General features: G+C 38.5%; 1 protein-coding gene across 4 annotated transcripts in view; it reads right to left on the bottom strand.

Annotated features, from left to right (window-relative positions):
- Positions 1-21,645, bottom strand: part of SLC26A11 (solute carrier family 26 member 11) — a 52,215-nt gene that overhangs the window by 15,535 nt on the left and 15,035 nt on the right. For 3 of the 4 annotated variants that reach the window (XR_011166094.1, XM_069076103.1, XM_069076100.1), the window contains exons 8-11: positions 16,849-16,989; positions 12,944-13,071; positions 2,664-2,766; positions 1,902-2,035 (exon numbers count right to left, since the gene is read on the bottom strand). Coding sequence is in view for 3 of the 4 variants with exons in the window: in XM_069076103.1 (XP_068932204.1) it covers positions 1,902-2,035; positions 2,664-2,766; positions 12,944-13,071; positions 16,849-16,989 (506 nt within the window). In the remaining variant the exon portion in view is untranslated. The remainder of the gene's footprint in view (positions 1-1,901; positions 2,036-2,663; positions 2,767-12,943; positions 13,072-16,848; positions 16,990-21,645) is intronic. The other variant, XM_069076102.1, reaches the window with a different exon arrangement.

The raw sequence follows: 21,645 nt of genomic DNA, 5'->3' as shown, positions 1-21,645 counted from the left end.
AGGCAAGAAACAAGCATTTATTAAGCCCTACTATGTGCTAGGCATTGTCCCAAGTGCTGGGGCTGTAAAGAAAGGCAAAGGATAATCCCTACCCTCAAAGAGCTACAGTCTAATGCGGGAAAGAACATGCAAACAACTATGCACAAACAAGACATAAACAGGATAAATTAAGGATAGTCTCAGAGTGTTAAGCAAGACTTCTTCCAGAATGTGAGATTTTACTTGAGAACTGAAGGAAAGTGAGAGAATTTAGGAGGCAGAGATAAAGAAAGAGAAAGTTCTGGTTACAGGGAACAGTCAGCAAAAATGTCCAGAGTCAGAGGAATGTCTAGTATGACAAAGTGCAAGGAGATCAGTGTCACTGCATTGTGAAGTATGTGGAGAGGAGTAAGCTATAAGGGGATTGCAAAGGTAGGGAAGATTGGGAAGGGATTTGAACTCCAAACAAGGATTTTATATTTGATCTTAGAGGAAACAGGGAGCTACTGGAATTTAAAGCATGGACTGTGCCAGTTTTGCCTTTTTATTCCAGTACCTTCCTTGTCATAGGTGCTAAATAAAGGTCTGTTGAATTTTACCTATAGAAAGTATTGTTTCTTTATCTGCAAAATGGAGGAATGAGCTGCATGACATCTAAGCAATCTTTCAATTCTATTTCTATGATCCTATAATTGATCTTATTTATAGATGCTCTATTTGTAATACAACAAAATAAGCATTTTAGTTTTACTAAGCACTTATTTCACATTATATCATTTTATCCTCCCAACAACCCTGAGAAGTGGAAGCTATTATTATCTCCATTTTACATATGAGGAAATTGAGGCAAACTTGCCCCCAGAATCATATAGCTACTAAGTAGATAGGATTTGAACTCAGATCTTTCTAAGTCCAGAACTTTTACCTTAACTGCCTCTAAAAAAATTTTAAGTAACTTTTAAGACCAAAAGGTGGAGAATGGCTGAAAAAGTAAATTTGTTGTTATTAATATTAATGTAATTAAATATTAGGGTAATATGGAAAGGTTAACTTTGAAGTATGCAAGGAAATATAGAATTCTATGATTCATATGAAGTGAGATTGGGAGAACCTAAAGTCCATACACACTGACTACACTGAAAGAGAAGGGAAAGGAAAGAGAGTCAGAGGTAATGGATGTCAGACCACACTGAAAGGAGACGTGGAGCAAATATATTTTGCTAACAATTTGTTGTTCACAGATCAGAACCTAGAGCTAGAAAAGATCTTAGAGGACCGCTAGTACAACCCCTTGCATCCTCTCCCTATCATTTTTACCAATGAGAAGTTAAGTGACTTGCCCAAGGTCACACAGATAATAAGCAGCATAGCTAGAATCTAAGCCCATGTCTTCTGACTCTCAAATCCAGGACTCTTTTCATTAGAATTATTCAACTCCTTCTTTTATGCCTTGTTCAAAAGTAGCTAAAGTGGTACAGTGGATAGAGCATCGGGCGTGGAATCTGAATGACTCATCTTCATGAGTTCAAAGCTGGCCTCAGACACTGACCAGTTATATGACCCTGGTCAAGTCACTTAACCCTGGCTGCCTCAGTTTCCTCATCGGTAAAATGAGCTGGAGAAGGAAATGGCAAACCACTCTGGTATCTTTACCAAGAAAACCCCAAAAGGGGTCACAAAGAGTTGGACACTAGCGAACAACAAATGTTCAATGTTCATAGTTTTATGTAAAACTATACTCCTTATTTCAGGAATGTTAATTAAAAATATTTAATAATTATTAATGTATCATTGTTTGTTTTGTCAGCAGTCATTCAGTTTATCATGAATTTTGTTTAAGATTGTTGACTACTGATTATGTTGTACACATAGTCCCAATCCCCTCTGTGGGATGGCCCTTGGCCTCCCCAAGAAAAACATACCTGCAACTTGGCAAAAACCAAGGAGGTCCCATGATTTTGAAACTCTTCTAGTAATTCCCCAAATCCTGTCACCACTGTATAATCAATGTTGCTGACATGGGTACAATCCAAGATGGTGCCACATGGGGGTGATGCTAGAGGAACAATCAAGAAAGAATTTTGGTTAGCATTCATTCATTCATTTAAAAAACCTCAGGAATACCTAACCAATCCCTCACTAAGGTGCTAAGTAGGACCTGGCTGCTGCCTTTGAGGAATTCAAGTCATTTGACCCTGATGAACTACCTCCATCAGAACTGAAAGAACTGGCAGATTCATTTATAGAGTAGTGATATTTGAAAGATCACACAAAATGGAAGCAGTGTGACAGATTAGAGAAGGGCAAATGTACCAATTTTTAAATAAGGGAAGAGTCTGCAAACTACAGGCTAGTAAGCTCGGTTTCAATTCTTGGGAAGGTGCCCGAAAGGATCATTAAGGAGATAGTTGGTAAACCTCTAGAAAGTGGGAGAAAATGGAATGAAACCACTAGCAGACCCTTACACACATGGAGGTAAGGTAAGTATGTATATTTTGGTATACAGTAGAAATTTCTACATCATAGACCCAAATGAACTTACCTGAAGAGAGTTAGTTGGTTAGATTCTCAGGATTCTAGTATATGTCCTACCTGAAGGAGGGGAGGGTATAGACGGAAGGAAGCAACAGGATTGTAGGAAACTTTCCACTCCCCACGCCAACCCACAGTCTCTAGAGTCTTACCTGAGAGAGCCTGGCTATATATAGTCTCCCGAAGAGCTTCAACTGCTGGAAAGTGAAGGCCACTAATGGGCCGCAAGATAAGCACAGGGCCTTTTGATACCTGCTGGTAGACGGGGAGAAGAGAGAACAGGGGGTAAAGGGATAGGGGATGATAAAAGTCCTAGGTTCTTTCTGTTCTTGCCTTGAAGAGCACACTGAGTATGCTCAATGCATCATGGAACCATAATAACAACAGTGTGTGTGTGTGTGTGTGTGTACAAATATATAATGGTTAGAAGTATGTGTATAATATATATGTATATATAGTATATATGATATATAGTATATATTTGTATTTATATGTAGGGAGCTAAAACATCTGATCCATGATCCAGGTAGTTCTTTGAGGCCAGATCCAGGTTTTCCTAGTGATGCGGCCACATGATAGAACTTGCCTAATTGCCTGAGATCCAGGGCTCTGCCCTGTTCTGGGATATTAGCCAGAGGATGTTAGCTCACTACAAAATTACTAATACATTTAGATAACTACACATCCTATACGGGATCACTAGATAAAGAAAGGACATGATAGCCTTCAAGGTCTGCCTGATGTTATGGGAATATAATGACTGATAGTTACCTTCTTTGTCTCTTTGCTCTATAAAAATCTTGTTCAGAGAATCAAAAAATGCAGTTCATCTCACATGTCTGCTCACACTTGATGCTGGCATCAGGTGACCCCCGTCAATGATATATAGTATATATGCGCATATATTTTATTTCTATATATATTTCATATGTGCATATATTATATGTGTATATAACATATAGTGTATATATAAGAGTATACATATGTATATGTGTGTGTTGAGCACTTTAAGTTCTGCAAAGTTCTTTACCTATGACATGTTATTTGAGTCTCACCGGGGGTATTAGTAAGTAGCAAAAGCAGGATTTCAACTCATGTTTTCTCCATTTCAAATTCAACTCTACTACTACACTATACTGTCTCTCAGCCATAGGATTCTGAAAGTAGATAGAACCTTAGACATCATGGATTGAGAGTGGGAAGGGATCTTAGAAGTCACCTAATCCAGTTCCTTCATTTTACAGATGAAGAAACTGAGGTCCAATGAGGTTAAGTGACTACTAGTCCAGTCACAAAGGTAGAGTTTAGGTAACATTTATATAGCACTTACTAGGTGACAGGCACAGTGACAATCTCCTTAAAATTATCAACTCATTTGAACCTCACAACTCTAGGAGGTAGGTGCCATTATTATCATTCTCATTTTTCAGATAGAGAAAATGAGGCCCAATGAAGTCAGGTGACCACTAGTCCAGTCACAAATAACAGTTAGGTGGGCACAATGGATAGAGTGCTGGGTCTGGAAGGAAGACTCATCTTCAAGAGTTTAAATCTGGCTTCATATACTTACTAGTTGTGTAACAATGTGTAAGTCACTTAACCCTGTTTGCCTTAGCTTCCTGATCTGTAAAATGAAATTTGTTGGAGAAAGAAATAGCAACCCACTCCAGTGTCTTTACCAAGAAAACCCCAAATGGGGTCACAAAGAGTCAGACATGACTGAACAACTGAAGTCCAATCACATAAGTAAATGGCAAAATTAGAATTTGAACCCAACACCTTTGGACTTTAAACTTAGGGAGGGCTTCCTTTAAAAAAAAAAAAGGAAAATTTTGCTGTTATTTTGAACTTGACAACCATGAACAAACATGAAAACAAAATTATGTATAAACTGTGTGCGCACGTATGTTTGTGTTAAACTCTTCCTCCATGTCTGTATATTCTTCTCATGAATTTCAATTATGTGAAAGAGCAAGTTCTATCTACTCCTTTCTTCCTCTTTTCTACATGGGTGTATTCTTCCTTTTATATTACCTTCTCTTTATCCTCTTCAAAACCTCGAACCACAGGACTTCTGCTTTTCTTATTTAATTCCCTCAATACCCTTAAGGTTCTAAAGGGACAATTGTTTCTTTTCCTTCTATTAGAATTTAACACGTATGCCTCTGATCTTTTCACCAGAAATGCTTAAAGTTCTCTATTCCAATATTATGCTATAAGAAATGACAAGAAGGATGATTTCACAAAAAACACAAACTTACATGAACTGATGCAAAATGAAGTAAACAGAACCAGGAGAACATTATACACAGTAACAGCAATATTGTACAATGAAGAACTGTGAATGACTTAGCTATTCTCAGCAATGCAATGTCCAAGACAATTCCAAAGGACTCCTGATGAAAAATTCTACACACTTCCAGAGAAAGAACTGATACTGTATGAATACTGACTGACCCATACTATTCTTCTCTATCTTCCTTCCTCCCTCCCTTCTTTCCTTCCTTTCTCTCTCTTTCTTTCTTTATTCCTTTCTGTTTGAGTCTTCTTGTACAAAATGACTAATATGGAAATGTTTTACATGATTACACATGTATAACATATATTCAATTGCTTACTATCTCAGGGCAGGGGAATGGAGGAAAGGAAGGAAGGATAGAATTGGAATTCATAACTTTTAAAAATTGCTAAAAATTATTTTAACATGTAATTGGGTGAAAAATTAAAACATTATTTTTAAAAAGTCGTTTTCCATCAAAGATCAATTTCTTTCTTTTCTCTGCAAGATTATACTCACCTTTGCAGGGTAAATTATTCTTAGTTTTAAGTCTATCTCTTTTTTCTCTTAGAATAATGCATTCCAAAATCTTCTTTTCTTTGTAATAGAAGTTGCCAGGTCTTATGTGATTCTAACCATATTTCCTTAGCATCTGAACTATTTCTGGATGCTTGCGGTGTTTTTAATTTGATGTGGGGGATCTGGATTTCATCTATAACATTCCTGGAACTTTTCCTTTCAGTTCATCTCTCTTCTACAGACTCCCAAGTAAACATTACATTCTTCAGGGCCTCCTGAAACAAGGCAGTTGTTCATTCATCCATGTTCATTAAGCAACTGGATGAAACAATCTTTTCAATCAACCCTTGATCCTGGCACATTCTGGAGGCAGCTAGGCCTCTAAGAAGAGTATCCAGAGGCTCAGACAACTGCTATTTCCTCTCTAACTAGAAAAGTACAAATTCCACTTGATCTCTGGAAATGTCTGGCCCTGGGTGAGCCACTAAAAAGAGGCTAGTATCTTATCAAAAGATAGCTCCTTTTTGAGACAGTCAAGGCAAGCCATAGCCTGGGAATACTTATAAAGCTACAAATACAAAAAAAAAATCCAATGTTTATCTAATAATCCTTATATCTGTTTTTCACTTACTGGATGGGTATTTGAGAGGAAGGTGGAGGAAATGACTCTAGATAACTTAAGTGGGAAATCTCAAACCAGCTGCCCATCTATACAGTTTTGCTTCTATAGAGATTAATGGAGTAGACATGGGCTTCTTGATCTCTACTTCAGACTCATAGTTGTTTTTGGAAAAGGGTGCTGGACTAGGTTTAAAAGGGGAAAAATGGAAAAGGAAAAGGACCTATATGTACAAAAATATTTATAAGAAGCTTTTTTTTTGTGCTGGCAAAGAACTAGAAAGTGAGGGGATGCCCATTAATTGGGGAATGACTAAAGTTGTGGTACATGATTGTGATGGAATATATAAGAAATGATGAGCAGGATGCTTTCAGAAAAACCTGGGAAGACTTCTAAGAGCTCATGCAAAGTGAAGTGAGCAGAACCAGAAGACCATTGTGCACTGTAATAGCAGTATTGTAAGGATGATTATTTGTGAAAGACTTAGTTACTCTGATGAAGACAATGATTCAAGACAATTCCAAAAGACTCAGGATGAAAAATGCTGTCTGCCTTCAGAGAAAGAACTGATGGAGTCTGAAAGCTGATTGAAACATATTATTTTTTACTCCTTTTTCCTAATTTTTTTGGGGGGGAGGTTCTGTGTTTTCTTTCACAACATGACTAATATGAAAATATGTCATACATAACTGAACATATATAACCTATATCAAATGGCTTGGAGGGAGGAAGAGAATTTGGAACTCCAATTTTTAAAAAGAAAGTTAAAAGCTGTTTTTACATGTAATTGGAAAAAAAGAGAAAAGAAAAGGGTGCTTGGTCCAGCTCTAACAAATAGTCAAAGTTTCCTTAGTTCCAGTACTGAATTGTGACCTACCCAAGTGGGAGTATAGCACTTCTAACTAACTCAGTTTTCCCACTTGAATAACAAGGATGAGAGCTAGTGTGGTCTAGTAAACAGTAGGATAGTTTTCCAGGTCAGGAAGACCTAGGTTCAAAGCCTGCCTCTGACAGACTCATGTGAGCAACTCTCTTAAGATGGTGGCTCTTATTCTGGAGTTTGTGCATTTACTTTTTTTTTTTTTTGCTTTTTGGAGGGGGAAGGCAAGGCAATTGGGGGTTAAGTGACTTGCCCAAGGTCACAAGGCTAGTTTTGTGTTAAGTGTCTGAGGATGGATTTGAATTCAGGTCCTCCTGACTCCAGGGCCAGTGCTCTATTCACTGCGCCACCTAGCCAACCCTGTGCATTTATTTTAATAAATATTTTAATGACCATATTTCAGTATAATTGGCTTCCTTTATAAGACTATGTATTTTATTTTGCTTTATATATTTTAAAACATTATTCTGAGGGGTCCATAGATTTCACTGTACTTCCAAAGGGATCCATATCATGAAAAATATTAAGAATAGCTGTTCTAGATATACACAGCTATAAAGAGGTGGTCACTCAAAGAAGTTTCTAGGATTGGGACTTAGGGCATCAGTGAAAGGAGCTGGCTATGGATTCAGGAGAGCTAGCCCTAGTAATTGGGAGTTGGGCTACAGAGAGGACTGCATACAGAGAGAGATGCATTTGGGGCCATGCAGTACAAGGAGTAGCCTTGGCCACATGTTCCCTACATGTCTTCCTCACTACCACTGTATTCTAAGTTTGTGACCACTCTTTCCATGGACTTTGTGTGTATTATTGGGAGCATCTGCCAAGGTTTAACTGGGGATGAGAATTTTTTACAGCTGCTGATTTTACTTTGCTTTGTCAGTAAATGCTTTTGCTAAGCACTAGTTGGATCTACTGGCTTACTGGTAATGGTAAGGAACTGTTGAGGGCCCATGACTTACATGGTAGAAGTAGCCACCCATGGGGTATTCCTACCCTTCGAACCAGAAATAGCAGCTACACTCTAAAGACTCAACTCATGAATTCAAGTACAAGCTGAGAAGAGAATCCCATGGGGATTATACAAACATAAGATTAATCTATATACAATTAATTTATAATTTTCCTCATAATTTATAAACAAACAAAAAGTATCCCACTTGAGTGAGAATGTGTGTGTGTAGGTGTATATCAGAGTGTGCATATAAAAGCAAGCTTATAAATGGAATTTTGGAGTAGGAGCTATGAAACTTCAGGAAATTCACAGTGTCTGAGTTTAAAACAAAGGTTTCTCATATGTTTCCACTTTAACTGCTTCATTTTTTTTAAGGGTGAGGAAAATGGGATGGTGGAAACTAGTTGGTTATTGTTTGGGAGCTTTAACTGGGGAGATAGGTTTGGGGAGTTTTCCCCCAGTGACTAAAATGAGAAGTTTTAGGAATAATGCTGTGGGGATCTCTATTAAGCAAAAATTTGGAAAATCTCTAGCATAAACAATTTGGTATATTGCTCACACATTACAACTATTCTCTTTTGTGTCATAAAGAGGGAATTTCTTTGGTCATGAGGTGACTATCCATTACTGTCTCATACTGCATCACAACAAAGCTGTGCCTCTTGAGAGCTGTTGGCCTGGTGTGCTTGTCCAAAGCAATACATGACATAAACCGGGGAAGTCAGGAACAAAAACACAAGGTGTCCCAAAAGTCTTAGTGCTATTGTAAGCTTATGAAAGCTTATGCCTGCTAAATGTAACAGTATTTTTTTTCCATCTCCAGGGCTTAAAAGCATACTGACTTTTAGGATACCCTGTCTCTTGTTACTATGGAATTGAAAATATGGAAAAAAATATCTTTTGTTTCACTTAACAAGCCAAAAAAGGGGTTTCATGTAACAGGAAATGAAAACAGTGAGTTCCCTAAGAGCAAAAGAAGCTGTAGTTTCTTTTTTGTTTTGTGGGCACTTTTAAAAGCAGATCCCAGTGCTGATAAATCTTTAAAAAAAGTGTTTACAAAATTTAACTGTTTGATTAAAAACAGCTAACACATCTATTTATCCTATCCAAAATATTTCTTACACTTCCAGAATTGGTCCTCCTTGAAACAAAAGATTTAAGTTGGAACCATGAGAGTTCCCAAGAGAGAAACAGTACGACACAGTGGGACAATCTTAGAGTCAGGAAGAAATGGACTGAATAAAGTCCTGCCTTTGATACATGTGATCATGAGCAAGTCACTTTACCTTTCAATGCCCCAACAACTATCTTCTATTATATGTTACAGATGAGTCATTTACCTGCATCAGTGAAGGCAGCTTTCCTACAAGGCCGTTTTCAAAACAATGAAATCATTGGTCCAAACCTCATCCCTCTTTTGCTTCCCTGCTCACAAAAAGATGGCAGCTAGGTCACAGGAGAATAGAGTGCTAACCTTGGAGTCAAGAAGACTTGTGTTCAAATCCTACTTCATATACTTATGTTATGGGAATGAGAATTTAAGATCTTCCCTGCCCCTAGGCCCTTTGATAGGCTTAAGTGACTCTGAGAACCTTCCTTGATTTGAAAATATACTCTGCCCCCTAATAGGCTGAATGTGGTCACATGGAGCCTGTGATGGGAGACTTATTTTTCTGGAATGCCCACACCTTAGTGCTGTGTGATTGGGCAGTGGGTCAAGAAGGTTGTGACATTCTCTGATCCAGGAGAAGGCCTGATGTGAGGCTCTGCTTTGGGACTCACTTTGAGAAGAGCTGTATGATTTGATCAGATGAAACTCTGGGCAGCTGTTGAGCCCCCCAGCTTTGAAAACCCAGTTGTTGGTGCTTCCCTCTCTGGTAACTGACTAGATATGGATATACTGGTCGGACAGTTGGAAGCCTGTCTGCTGATTTGTTTCTCTGCATTTTTGTCTGCTTGTAACCTCTGTATTCTCTGAAGTTCAGGATGCTGATCTTTTTCCCCTGAACTAGGTAAATGACATATGTTTGATTAAAGCAAGATTGTTAACCCATTTTGAGTTGCTTTCCTTTAGAAAAGCAGTTCTAGGGGTGGCCAGGTAGAGCAGTGAGTAAGAGTGCCGGCCCCAGAGTTGGGAGACCTGGGATCGATTCCAGGCTCAGATACTTAACACCCACACAAATTAACTGGCCATGTAACCTTGAACAAGTTACTTAACCCCAATTACTTAAAAAAAAATTAATTAAAAAAGAAAAAAAAAGAAAAGCAGATCTAAGAACTTGTGTTGGCAGCCACCCTGGGTATGCTAGGCTGCTTGCTGCTACAACTTAGCTGTGTAACCCTGGACAAGTCATTTAATGTCTCTGTGACTCAGTTTATCTATAAAATGGGAATAATAATAACACCACACCTCTCAGAGCTGTTGTGAGGGTCAAATAAGATAATATTTGTAAAACATTTTACAAACCTTAAAGTGATTAGCTATTATTATGAATGAATGGCACTGAGACACAGGATTTTTATATGGAACTGATTAGAATCTCAAATTAGATTTGTTAAAAGGGAAATACTCAGGTAGAAGCAAATAGATAAGTACAAGGGCTTTTGCAGAGAATGAAATATTACCAAAGTCTACAAAAGGATTATTCCTAGATTTATTATTGTTTCCTTGACAGAAAACTGCTTTGGTTCTACTGTATTTTTAAATCAGTTAATAATCATTTTCTAGTCTGTTCTTAGTGCAGCTCTTATATTAGGTATGTCACTGTTCAGATTTGCTGTGTTAATTTTGGGAAAAAACCATCTGCAAGTGTACACAACATTTGTCTACAACTATATACTTGGAATAGAGTCATTTAATTTTAAAACTGAGGTTTCAGAAGTCCATAAAATAGTGATGGAATACTGGTTTTAAAAAGCATAGTCTGTAATGATTCATCTGGGTCTGAATCAACGATGTATAAATGTATTTCAACAATGGGTAGTGAAATCTCTATATATAATTTGTAAAATATACCTAAAATAAAAACTATTAAAATGTGAAAAATATGAAATATAAAATTGTGTATGGGTCCAAAATATTTATGCACAGCAATTTCTTAGTATGAAAGTAAACTTAATTTCTCCTATTTTGCTCTAAAATCTTCCTCAACCCCTATTTATCCTAGAAGAGTTCTATAATCTCAGGCCTCTAAAACCATTGTTTAAGTAACTTGTGACAAATTTCAAGCCTTAAAGTGTCCTGTGGACAAATCAGTTTCGAAAACTCTCAGCTAGAAGCAGATAGATAAACAACATGGCTTAACATTGACCTTCCTCTCTCTCCCATTCATGACCAATCCCTTCTTTGTATTTCCTTCTATCTACTCTGGTGGTGGGGTCCATCAGTAGTTGTCACCACCACAAGGAGTTAAGATAGTACCAAACTGAGCACATTTTCTTATAAGAAGTTGGTCTACTATGATGATGATGATGAAACTGAACAATGTAATTATAATGACCAAGCCTGGGCCTGGGGAAGAGATGAGAAAATTCACTTCTTTCTCTTCTTTGCAGAGGCAGGGGACTATAGGTGTAGAATAACACATATGCCATCAGACTTGGTTGATGTGTTCATTTTGCTAAATTTCTCTTTTCTCTCTCTATTTTTTGTCAGAAGGGATGGCTTCCTGGGTATGTTGGGTTAGGGAGGGATATATTTGGAAATGAAAGTATTATAAAAACAAAAGCTATCAATTAGATAAAAAAGTAGCTTAGATACTTATTAGCTGTGTGACCCTGAAGTTTTCTCATCTGTAAAATGAGAATAATAATAGCACCCCTTCATACAGTTGTGAAGGTCAAATGAGGTAACATGAACAGTGTTTTGCAAACCTTAGATATATGTGTGTATAAAACATTTACACATAATATCTGTAACACATGACATACTACATACATGTAGGTGTTATGTATAACATGCACACAAAATTGAGCATATATGTATATATAGCCTTATATGTATGAATACATATGTATAGAATAGAAATGATCAGATTGATTCTTTTTTATTCATTCTATTTGTAGTTAATTGATTTTGCTCTGTAACTAAGTCATGATTCTTAGTTTAGAACTTAATGAACTTAGTTGATGAACTCATGAACTTAGTTTAGAAATTCAGTTGTCTTGTAATGAGTTAAGTTTAGAAACCCAGTTCTCCTGTTAATCACTGTTCTATTCTTGTGTCAAGGAAATCCGTTACCCTTAAAGGATACAGGTGAACTATGGGGAGTCTGGTCTAGTATCTTTATGCCACCAAGCTATCCTTCAAGAAGTCTGGTTTGCTATCTCTGTCCTTGCCAATGTAGCTGAACTCAAACTGTGACCATTTCTTAGTCACAGGAGGGAAGGAGGGGATTGTTTCTAGCCCTCATCCCCAATTTCTATCCAATCATATTTTCTTCCATCTATGATGCTAGTCTTCTTATTTTCTGAACTTCTCAAAACTATAAATGAGAGCTCATAAAAGACCTTCATTTGGGGTCTTAGCTTTGCTGGGGAAGCTGAGATTCTATTTATTGATAAATTTGTGATTTACTAATAAATCGACTGTGCTTGAAACTTTGTGTCTCAGTTTCCCTTAATTTTAACTGTCACAGAATGTGTATATATAAAAGAAAGAATATATGTGTATATAGAGCTGTATATATATGCATATATATTCTAGCTATTCTTTTTAAAAACAAATGTTACTAATATAATCAACAATCCCTTTCAAAGTTGTCTATTTTCCTTAGGGAGAACAGTCATAATTCATTTTAGTACAATTTTAGAGAGAATCGGATGTAACAAAAACCTATGAGGGCAAGGTTTCACATCCATAGATTTGCTTCACTGGTACTTGCCTTCCCTACCACCAACACTTTAATTACCTCCTACAAAAATACCTCCATCTTGGGGTGGCCAGGTGGCTCAGTGAGTAAGATCACCGGCTCCAGTGTCGGGATGACCTGGGGATCAAATCCGGGCTCCGATACTTAGCACCACACCCAGAAATAACTGGCCATGTAACCTTGAGCAAGTTACTTAACCCCGATTGCTTAAAAAAAAAACCCTCCATCTTATAAAGGTCTAGGGCAATAGGAGATAGGCAAGAGAAAATTAAGAAAGAACTTCATCCTACTTCTTGATTAGGATCATTACCTGAATCTGCGGTCTGGCCATATGGTAAAGTAGGAGTATTCCAGACACCAGCATCCCAGCCAGGATGCCATACTGCACTTCCCAAAAACAGAGCAAGAAAGTTACAGACAATGGCACCAAATCCATCCCTGGAAAAGAGAAATGGAAATGGTTAGTTGAGTGGATGCCGGGAGAGTATCACTGCTGAGCTCACTTGGTTTTAGTCTACCCACACCGAATGCCTGAGTCAGATAGGATGACAGTTCTTTCTGATCCTAGAACTAGTCCATTCCCTTGCTAGCCACCAAAATGCCATTGTTGCCTCTGACATATTAGAAAAGTGGATTCATCCCCACCCTAAGGACTTACCATGCTGGTTTTGAAAGTCAGTTCTGATCAAAGTAATCATTAAAAAATGAAAAATAAGAAGAATTCAGAGAAGTACAGAAAGACATATAAACTGATATAGAGCAAAGTAAGCCAAATCATGAAAACAACATCCAAGGTGATTTTCGCCATTGTTCAGTCATGTCCTACTTTTTGTGACCCTGTGTACCATATTGTCCATAGGGAAAAATACTGAAGAAGTTTGCCATTTCCTTCTCTAGCAGATTAATCAAACAGAAGTTAAGTGATTTGCCCAGGGTCACAAAGCTAGTCAGCATCTGAGGTCAGATGTGAAGTCATGTGTTCCTTACTCTGGGCCCAGCACTCTATCCATTAAATCATCTAGCTCCACAGTGGCTACAACAATATAAAAGGAAAAGAAGAAAAACCTGAAGCTTAATCCTGTGTAAAGTTCTGGAAAAGATGTAAGAAAATGTACTTTCCTCCCTTTGCAGAGGTAGGGGGGAGATTTACATCTACTGTCATACTAGAGTGATGATGTTGGTTGGATTTGCTAACCTGCTTTTTTTTTTTTTTAACCTTCCTTTTCTATTCTTTGTTACAAAGGTAACCTGTACATGGTGCTGTGGGGAACCAGGTTAAGTCATTCATTCTCTCCACTTCCCTCAAGAGAAAGGGGCAGAATTTATACTATTTTTATTCACTGGTGACCACAAAGGCAGGACCTCCCCCCCTTCTTGTATCTATTTATTCCTGATCTCCCCCTCCATTCTGGTGAGGGAAGGGGTGAAGGAGATACATTTTGCCTCTGTAACCCACTTTTGGGAACCACCTTCCACCTCATTCTCTATGTTAACTTTAGTGTTGGGGATTTAATAAGCCATACTCAGATCACAAATCTGAATCAGTAATCTACAGGCAATGGTCCTAGATTCAGTTTTAAAACTCTTGTCTAGAGAAGTTTATAGACTAGTTTTGGGGGGGGCGGAACCTGTGGCCTTGAGTGGCCCTCTAAGTCTTCAAATGTGACCCTTGGAATTCAAACTTCACAGAATTTCCCCGAAATAAAAGGCTTTGTTCTGTAAAACTTGGACTCAGTCAAAAGGTTGCACCTAAGGATCTAGAAGGTCACATGTGGCCTAGAAGCTGGAGGTTCCCCACCTTTGGACTAGTTTAAAATACCTTTGAGTCAATGTAATGTCCTGATGTCTCTTCTAGGCCCTGAAGACCATGTTGTTTCTTGAGTTTCTAGACTCTACCCTAGAATACTTAGCTGTCATTCAAGTTCCTTGCACCATCTCAGTCCCACCAATGGAGGTGTTAAATACATTGTTGCAAAATGTTGGCTCACAGGGATGGGAAGCAAGGAAGGGTATATACAGAAATGAAAATGAAATAAAAACAAAAGATAATTAAAATTTTTTGTTTTGTCAATACTTATTTTCTAGGTCATAAAGGATTTTCCTCCCTCTAAGCTAAAATGAAATTTAAATATCTCCCATATTAATCTTCTTCCTTTCCTTTGTCCAACATATTAAAGATTCTAAGAATTCTAAAGAGAACACACACACACACACACACACACACACACACACAGAGTCACTATTGGCAGAAGTAGCTAAAGTTATCTTCTAGGGAAACCGGCATGCATATAGGTAAACAGGAAGGCCAGTAGCAACAAAGAAAAGGGCCACACCAGAAAACCCAGTGTGAAATCAGCTAACCCAGGTAGAAGTCAGAGAAATGTATTAAGAGAACTGCAGCAGGGAAGCAAGTTTGAACTCCAGCCAGCAGAAATGAAACCAACTGCCCAGAGGTCTGAGAAAGTGGTGAGGGCACCAGGGAGGGGGCTATCCACAAATCATTGCAAAATCAGGGACCCGAAGCCAGATTCCCAACACTGTTCTGTCACAACAAAAGCAGGGACAGAGCCAGCTGTCATTAATTAATGCATCTTCATTCACGGTTTACAAAATGTTCCAATCATTCTGGAAAGCAATTTGTAGTAACCCCCCCCAAATTCAATAAACTAGGCTTATACCCTGAAAAAGATCAAAGATAGAGTAAAAGGACCCACATATACAAAAATATTTATAGCAGTTCTTAGTTTGCAGTTCTTTACTATAACATGAAATTGGCTGAACAAATCATAGTAAATTAATATAATGGAATACTATGGCAATATATGAAATGTCATAAGGGATGGATTCAGGTATATCTTAGAGGACTTGTGTAAAATGATGCAGAGTGAAGTAAAACAGAACTGGGAGAACAATTCATATAATGACTACAGCACTGAAGGAAAACACCAGTGAAATACTTAAGACCCATGATCATCACAATGACCAGTCATGACTCCAGATGACTGAATGCAAGTCATACTTTCCACATCTTGGCAGAGAGATGATGACCTAGATGTACAGAGTAAAACATATATTTCTAGATATGGCTATTATGTGAATTGGTTATATGGGAGGGATTTTCTTTTTCTTTTCTTATATTTCAATGTACAACTTGAGTTCATCACCACCACCTAGGTGGTAGGTAGCATGATTCATGGATCCTCTGGTCATTGTACTTTTTTGGGGGGGAGGGTGCGCAGCCGAAGTGACTGGTGTTAAGCGATTTGCCTAAGGTCACACGGCAAGTAAGTGTCTGAGTCTAGGGTTTAACTCAGGTTCCCCTGACTTCAGGGCCAGTGCTCTACCCATTGTGCCACCTAGCTGCCCCTTGATTAGAGTTCTTTAAGTCTTTCTAAGTTGTTTGCCTTTATGATGTTATTATATAAATTGTTCTCTTGGTTCTTCTCACTTAACTCTGGATCACTTTATACAAGTCTTCCCAGGTTTCTCTAAACCCGTCCCCTTTGTCATTTCTTATAGCACAATACTATTCCATTATATTCATTTATGACAATTTATTCAACTGTTTCCCAACTGAGGGGCAGCCCCTTAGTTTCTAGTTCTTTGCTGCTACAAAGATAGCTGCTTTGAATTTCATACATGTGAATTCTTTTCCAGTTCTTATCTCTTTGAGGTATGAGCCTAGCCCTTTTGAAAAATGTACATAGGGGCGGCTAGGTGGCAAAGTGAATAGAGCACTGGTCCTGGAGTCAGGAGGACCTGAGTTCAAATCCGGCCTCAGACACTTAACACAAAAAACTAGCCATATGACCTTGGGCAAGTCACTTAACACCAATTGCCCCTCCAAAAAAAAAAAAAGAAAAATGTACATAAATACTGGCCCATAGGCAGGTGTATTTGGCCTAAAGGCAGGACAGGAGAGGGATGGAAAGAGTGGAAGAGAATACCTGAAGGGCCACATGCTAGAGAATTGACCTGGGGATCTACAGAGAGTGGGTCACACCCATAGAATGTGGAGCTCTCCTCTAACCATTTCACTACAGGACTCTGTCATGCAAATCCCTTCCCCATACAAATTCCCTGCTTACAACAGCTTCCTGGTGACCCTCCGGAACTGTGAACCACCAGGCCCCAGTCCTGATCTAGTAAAAGCTCCAGTGTAATCTTGATCCCGATATCTATAATTGACTCAGCAAAGAGAGTAGAAATACATACTTTTCACACGCCAGATGGTCCATAAGATTTTGGCATCAAACAGGGGAGCAACAGCTGTTATAATGACAGCCGCCAAAGCAGCCTTGGGAATATAGTAGAAAAATGGAGTCAAGTAGACGAGAGATAAAATGACCAGGACTCCTAGGGAGATAAGAGAGTGAAAGTAAAACAGACTGAATCCGCATGATAACTGAATACACAGAGACAAAATGCACATGGTTCTAAGTCAACAGGCAAAGATTCCAGGGGCTCAGACCCAAAATCACAGAATCTGAGTGTTGGAAGGGACCTCCAGGGCCAGTAAGTCCAACCCACATATGCCAAAGGAATTTCTACTATAACACACCTGAAAAGGGGTTAGCCAGAGTCTGCTTGAAGACTTTCAAGGAGAGGGAACCCTCCACCTCTGAAGGTAGCCCATTCCATTTTTGGGCAACTCCAATAGGATGTTTTCCTTCTTGCTGCTCAGTTGAGCAGTCACGTCTGACTCTTTGTGACTCTATCTATTAACTGTCCATGGGACAAAGATAAGTGAAATGGTTTCTCCATTTCTTCTCCAGTGGATCCTTTTATCAGGCAATCAGAGGGTAAGTGACTTATCCAAGGTCATACAGGAAGTGTTTGAGGCTGGATTTTAACTCTGGTCTTCCTGACTCGAAACCCAGAGCCACCAGTTGCTTTTTTTTTTTTTTTATGACATCAACCCAAAAGTGACCTTGATAGGGTATAGGCCCAAGCCAAGACCCTTTACCCCAAAAGAATTTGAGTTCCATTTGTCTATAGACTCTGGGAACCCCCTTGGGCTCTCCTTGAATCTTCCCACCTAATCTGGTGTACACCTGAGGCCATAAGTCCCCCATTATGGCTATCACCAAATCTCTGTTACCCTTAACCTAGCCTAGCCCTCCATTGACTGTTATCTCCACAAAACCTTCAGCTACTTCTCACCCTTGATCCCATTTTCTTGGTCCCTGGTGTCTGACCTCTAGTTACCTTAGCTGCTGGCCACTCCCATCAAGACCCTCCTTAAATCCCTCCTCTAGTCACCCCAGACTACTCGGTTACCCCTAGATCCCTCCTACAGTCTTTCTGTATGTAAGATCCATCTTGCTTCTATGAAGATGCTCAGATTCAATGTAGCTCAGATTCTATCTGGCCTGCTTGTCAAAACAAGCATCACAAAATGCTCAGATTCCTTAAGAGTCTGTCCAGAATGGTAGATCTTTAACAAACCTTGTTTTTCTTTGGATGAAAGAAGTCTTGGATTGAATTCATTCAGGTAGGACCCAGCGTGCCGGTATTTTGGGGTCCCAAGCATCCATAAACTTCAACAATCTCTTAACAACTTCCACTGAATGCTGTTGCTTTGGCCCTCTGGGGGGCAAACTAGACCAAATTTAATTTTTCCTCACATGCCAACCTTTCAAATATTTAAAGACAGCTCTTACGTTCTTGAGCCATCTCTTCTCTGGGCTAAACATGCCCAATTCTTTCATCCCATCTTCATATGACATAGATTCAAGGCCTTTCACCATCCAGATTGTCTTCTTTTGGACAATCCCAGGCTTATCAATGTACTTCTTAGACTGTGTGGCCCAGAACCAAACACCGTACTTATAAGGTCACAGTGTGTCCTTCTCCCCCTCTCTTAATGCAGCCCATGACCATATTAGCTTTTCTGCCTAACTCATAATGAACTTGAAATCTACTAAAATCTTCAGAACTTCTTCAGAACAGCTACTGTCTAACCATGGCTTTGCCATCTAAAAATTTTGAAAACTGACATTTTCCTACCCACATGTAAGACTTTATGTTATCCCTACCAAAGTTCATTTTATAAGGTCTGCCCCAATGCTATCCTGATTGCCAGTCTTGTGTTAGCTAGTCCTCTTAGTTTGGTGTCATCTGCAAATTTGTTAAGTATTTTACTCTCTATGCCTTTATCCAAGTCATTGATAAATATGTTAAACAGTACAGGAACAAATACAGATACCTTAGGACATCTATCAGAGACCTCCTGTCCCTCTGATATTAAACTATTAACAATTACTCTCTGAGTCCAGTTACTTCTCTTTCTTCCTTTACTTTCTCAGAAAGTGACCTTGAGGTTTTAAAACAGATAAATCTTCCCTCCCAGGGATCATCACCCACAATGATGGAATGGAACTCTCGACTAAAATCCAGCAAGGGAAGACTAAACTGTTTTCCCCACAAAAAAGTTATCGGGGGTGGGGGGGAGCGGGTGATAGGACAGTATCTAGTCAACAGGATGCACATCTTCATTGTAAGTTTACAAACACTTGGTGAGGAGAAGGGCCATGGTAAGTCATCATTAAAGCAGGGATAAAAGGAAGGTGAAAGAGAAAGGATATATCCTTGAAGAAGTTTAGTACCTTCTACTTAACCACATGGAGGAAACAGTTTTTGATACAGATTGTAAAGCTAGTATAATAGTAATGCCAGATATCTGCTGAAGTTCCATTCAACTAACCAGCAGGATAATCAATAAATCCTTAACTTGCCTTGCTGATAGTTTCACCTCTTAGAAAGTAGGAGGGGCTGCTGTTCTCGATCCACTATTGGGTGGATTAAGCAGAAGCAAAAGGACTGTGTCACCGGAGCTCATGAAAGCAAAGGGAAGGAATTCTAGGTATACCCAAGAAACTTAGGAAATCAGGTTGCAATGATTTATATAATAAAGAGATAGAATCCTATGGCCTGAGATTCTGGAAGAGGTCATAGAAAGAGATGGATGGAAAGTTCTCAGAAGTGAAATTCTAATGATAAAATGATAAGTGATTAACAAGGGGGACAACAGAGCATCTAAGACAGGTCAATGTGTGTCTACATATACATATATACAAACCTACATATGTATGAAGGTGACCAAGAGAAACCACAACCAATATATGTGCCAACTTTGTCTATTCAGAATTTTTATGAGTGTGATGTATATGTTTGTGTGTGCATATATATGCATGTGCATGAATAAATATACATATGTATGTGTATACACATGTACACATATACACATACATACACACATGTCAGGGATTGTGATATTAGGGTCCAACTATGTGTTATCTTTTATGGAAAAAAAGTTTGTTGAAATGTTTTTTGCAAATCTTTTCCATTTTTCTTTTGTCTTCAGTCCTCTTTCTTTTACCTACACTGTACTAATTATTTTCAAAATCTGAGAAAGAAAAAACATCATCAACTTCTACTTAAGAGACAAATATAATCCTAATATCCAAACTAGGGAAATATGGCAAAGAGAGAGAGCGATAAACCAATATCACAAATAAATGTTAATTTGGCAAAGAGAAAGTAGAAATAAATTTTGGGGGAGTAGAATTTTTTAAAACAATTATTGGATATTTTAGAGGCAAATTTCATTTCAATATAAGAAAGAACTTCCTAATAACTGGAATTGTGTCAAGTTGAAAAATGCTACCTTGGAAGGTAGGGAGTATTTCTAGTCATTAGAGGTTTTTCAAGTAGAAACTATATAGATGATGCAGTGAATAGAGTACTGGGCCTGGAGTAAGGAAGACCTGAGTTCAAATCTAGCCTTATACACTTCCTGGCTGTATGATCCTGGGCAAGTCACTTAACCCTGTTTGCATCAGTTTCCTTACCTGCAAAATGGGGATAATAAAAGCTCCTACCTTTCAGGATTCTTGTGAGGATCAAATAAGTTAATAATTATAAAGTGCTTAGTACAGTTCCTGGCACACAGTAAACACAACGTCAATATTAGCTAGCTATATAACAACTAGCTGAATATGTTCTAGAAGGGTATGATAGGCAGGGTCCCCATGAGGAAGACTAGGTTGGGGTCTTCCATTTCTCTTCCTTCCCCCAAAAAAGTTTTTAAAAAATTGTTCTTGCGGGGCAGCCAGGTAGCACGGCAAGTAAGAGCACCAGCTCCAGTGTCAGGATGACCTGGGGATCTAATCCCTGGCTCAGACACTTAGCACCCACCCAGAAACACCTGGCCGTGTAACCTTGAGCAAGTTACTTAACCCTGATTACTTAGGGTAATTAGGGTAACTCACATGGCTCAGTGAGTAAGAGCACCGGCTCCAGTGTCAAGATGACCTGGGGATCAAATCCGGGCTCAGATACTTAGCACCACACCCAGAAATAACTGGCCATGTAACCTTGAGCAAGTTACTTAACCCTGATTGCTTTAAAAAAAATTGTTCTTGAGACTAGGGGCTAAGGTTCAAGACACTGACAAAATCAGATTGCCAAAAGGTATAAAAGAGGCCAGCCCAAGACAGGATGCAGAATCCTTCAGTCTTAAGGGAATTACCATAGACTTAAGAGTCATGACTATCTGCCCTGCAGACCAGGTTGAGTTTCTGTATGGAGATGAGGGAGGTCATATTTACCTAAGCCAAGCACTATATCCGAACTCAGTATTCTTTCCATTCAATGGATAAGTAAACCTCCTTTAACTGTTTCATGAATACAACCACAAAAAACAAAAAGAATGTTGCAAAATTACAGGCAACAAGCATGGCCCCAAAGGAGAAAGGTGGGAGGTCAAAAAATGTGGAACACTGCATATATTTTCAGGGTTTTTAAAATGTACTGATAAATTTTGCTGATTTTTTTCCTTCCTCTTTTTCTCTAAAAAATGAAGTCTGTTATATGAGATGCCTCTCTGCAAAGGGAAAGGAGAGATACAGGGGGAAATATGACCAATATAAAAACAAATATTAGCAATAAAAATTTATTAAAAAAAACTTTTAAAAAATGTTCCCTAAGTTCCTCATTTTGTTCCAATCT

This window comes from Petaurus breviceps, unplaced genomic scaffold (genome assembly GCF_028583685.1).
Source record: "Petaurus breviceps papuanus isolate PSGF00001 unplaced genomic scaffold, PetGlider_PUasm1.0 90925, whole genome shotgun sequence".
NCBI classification, from domain to species: Eukaryota; Metazoa; Chordata; class Mammalia; order Diprotodontia; family Petauridae; genus Petaurus; species Petaurus breviceps.
The sequence above is the reverse complement of the archived record's forward strand: the minus strand, read 5'-3'. Positions and strand labels throughout refer to the sequence as shown.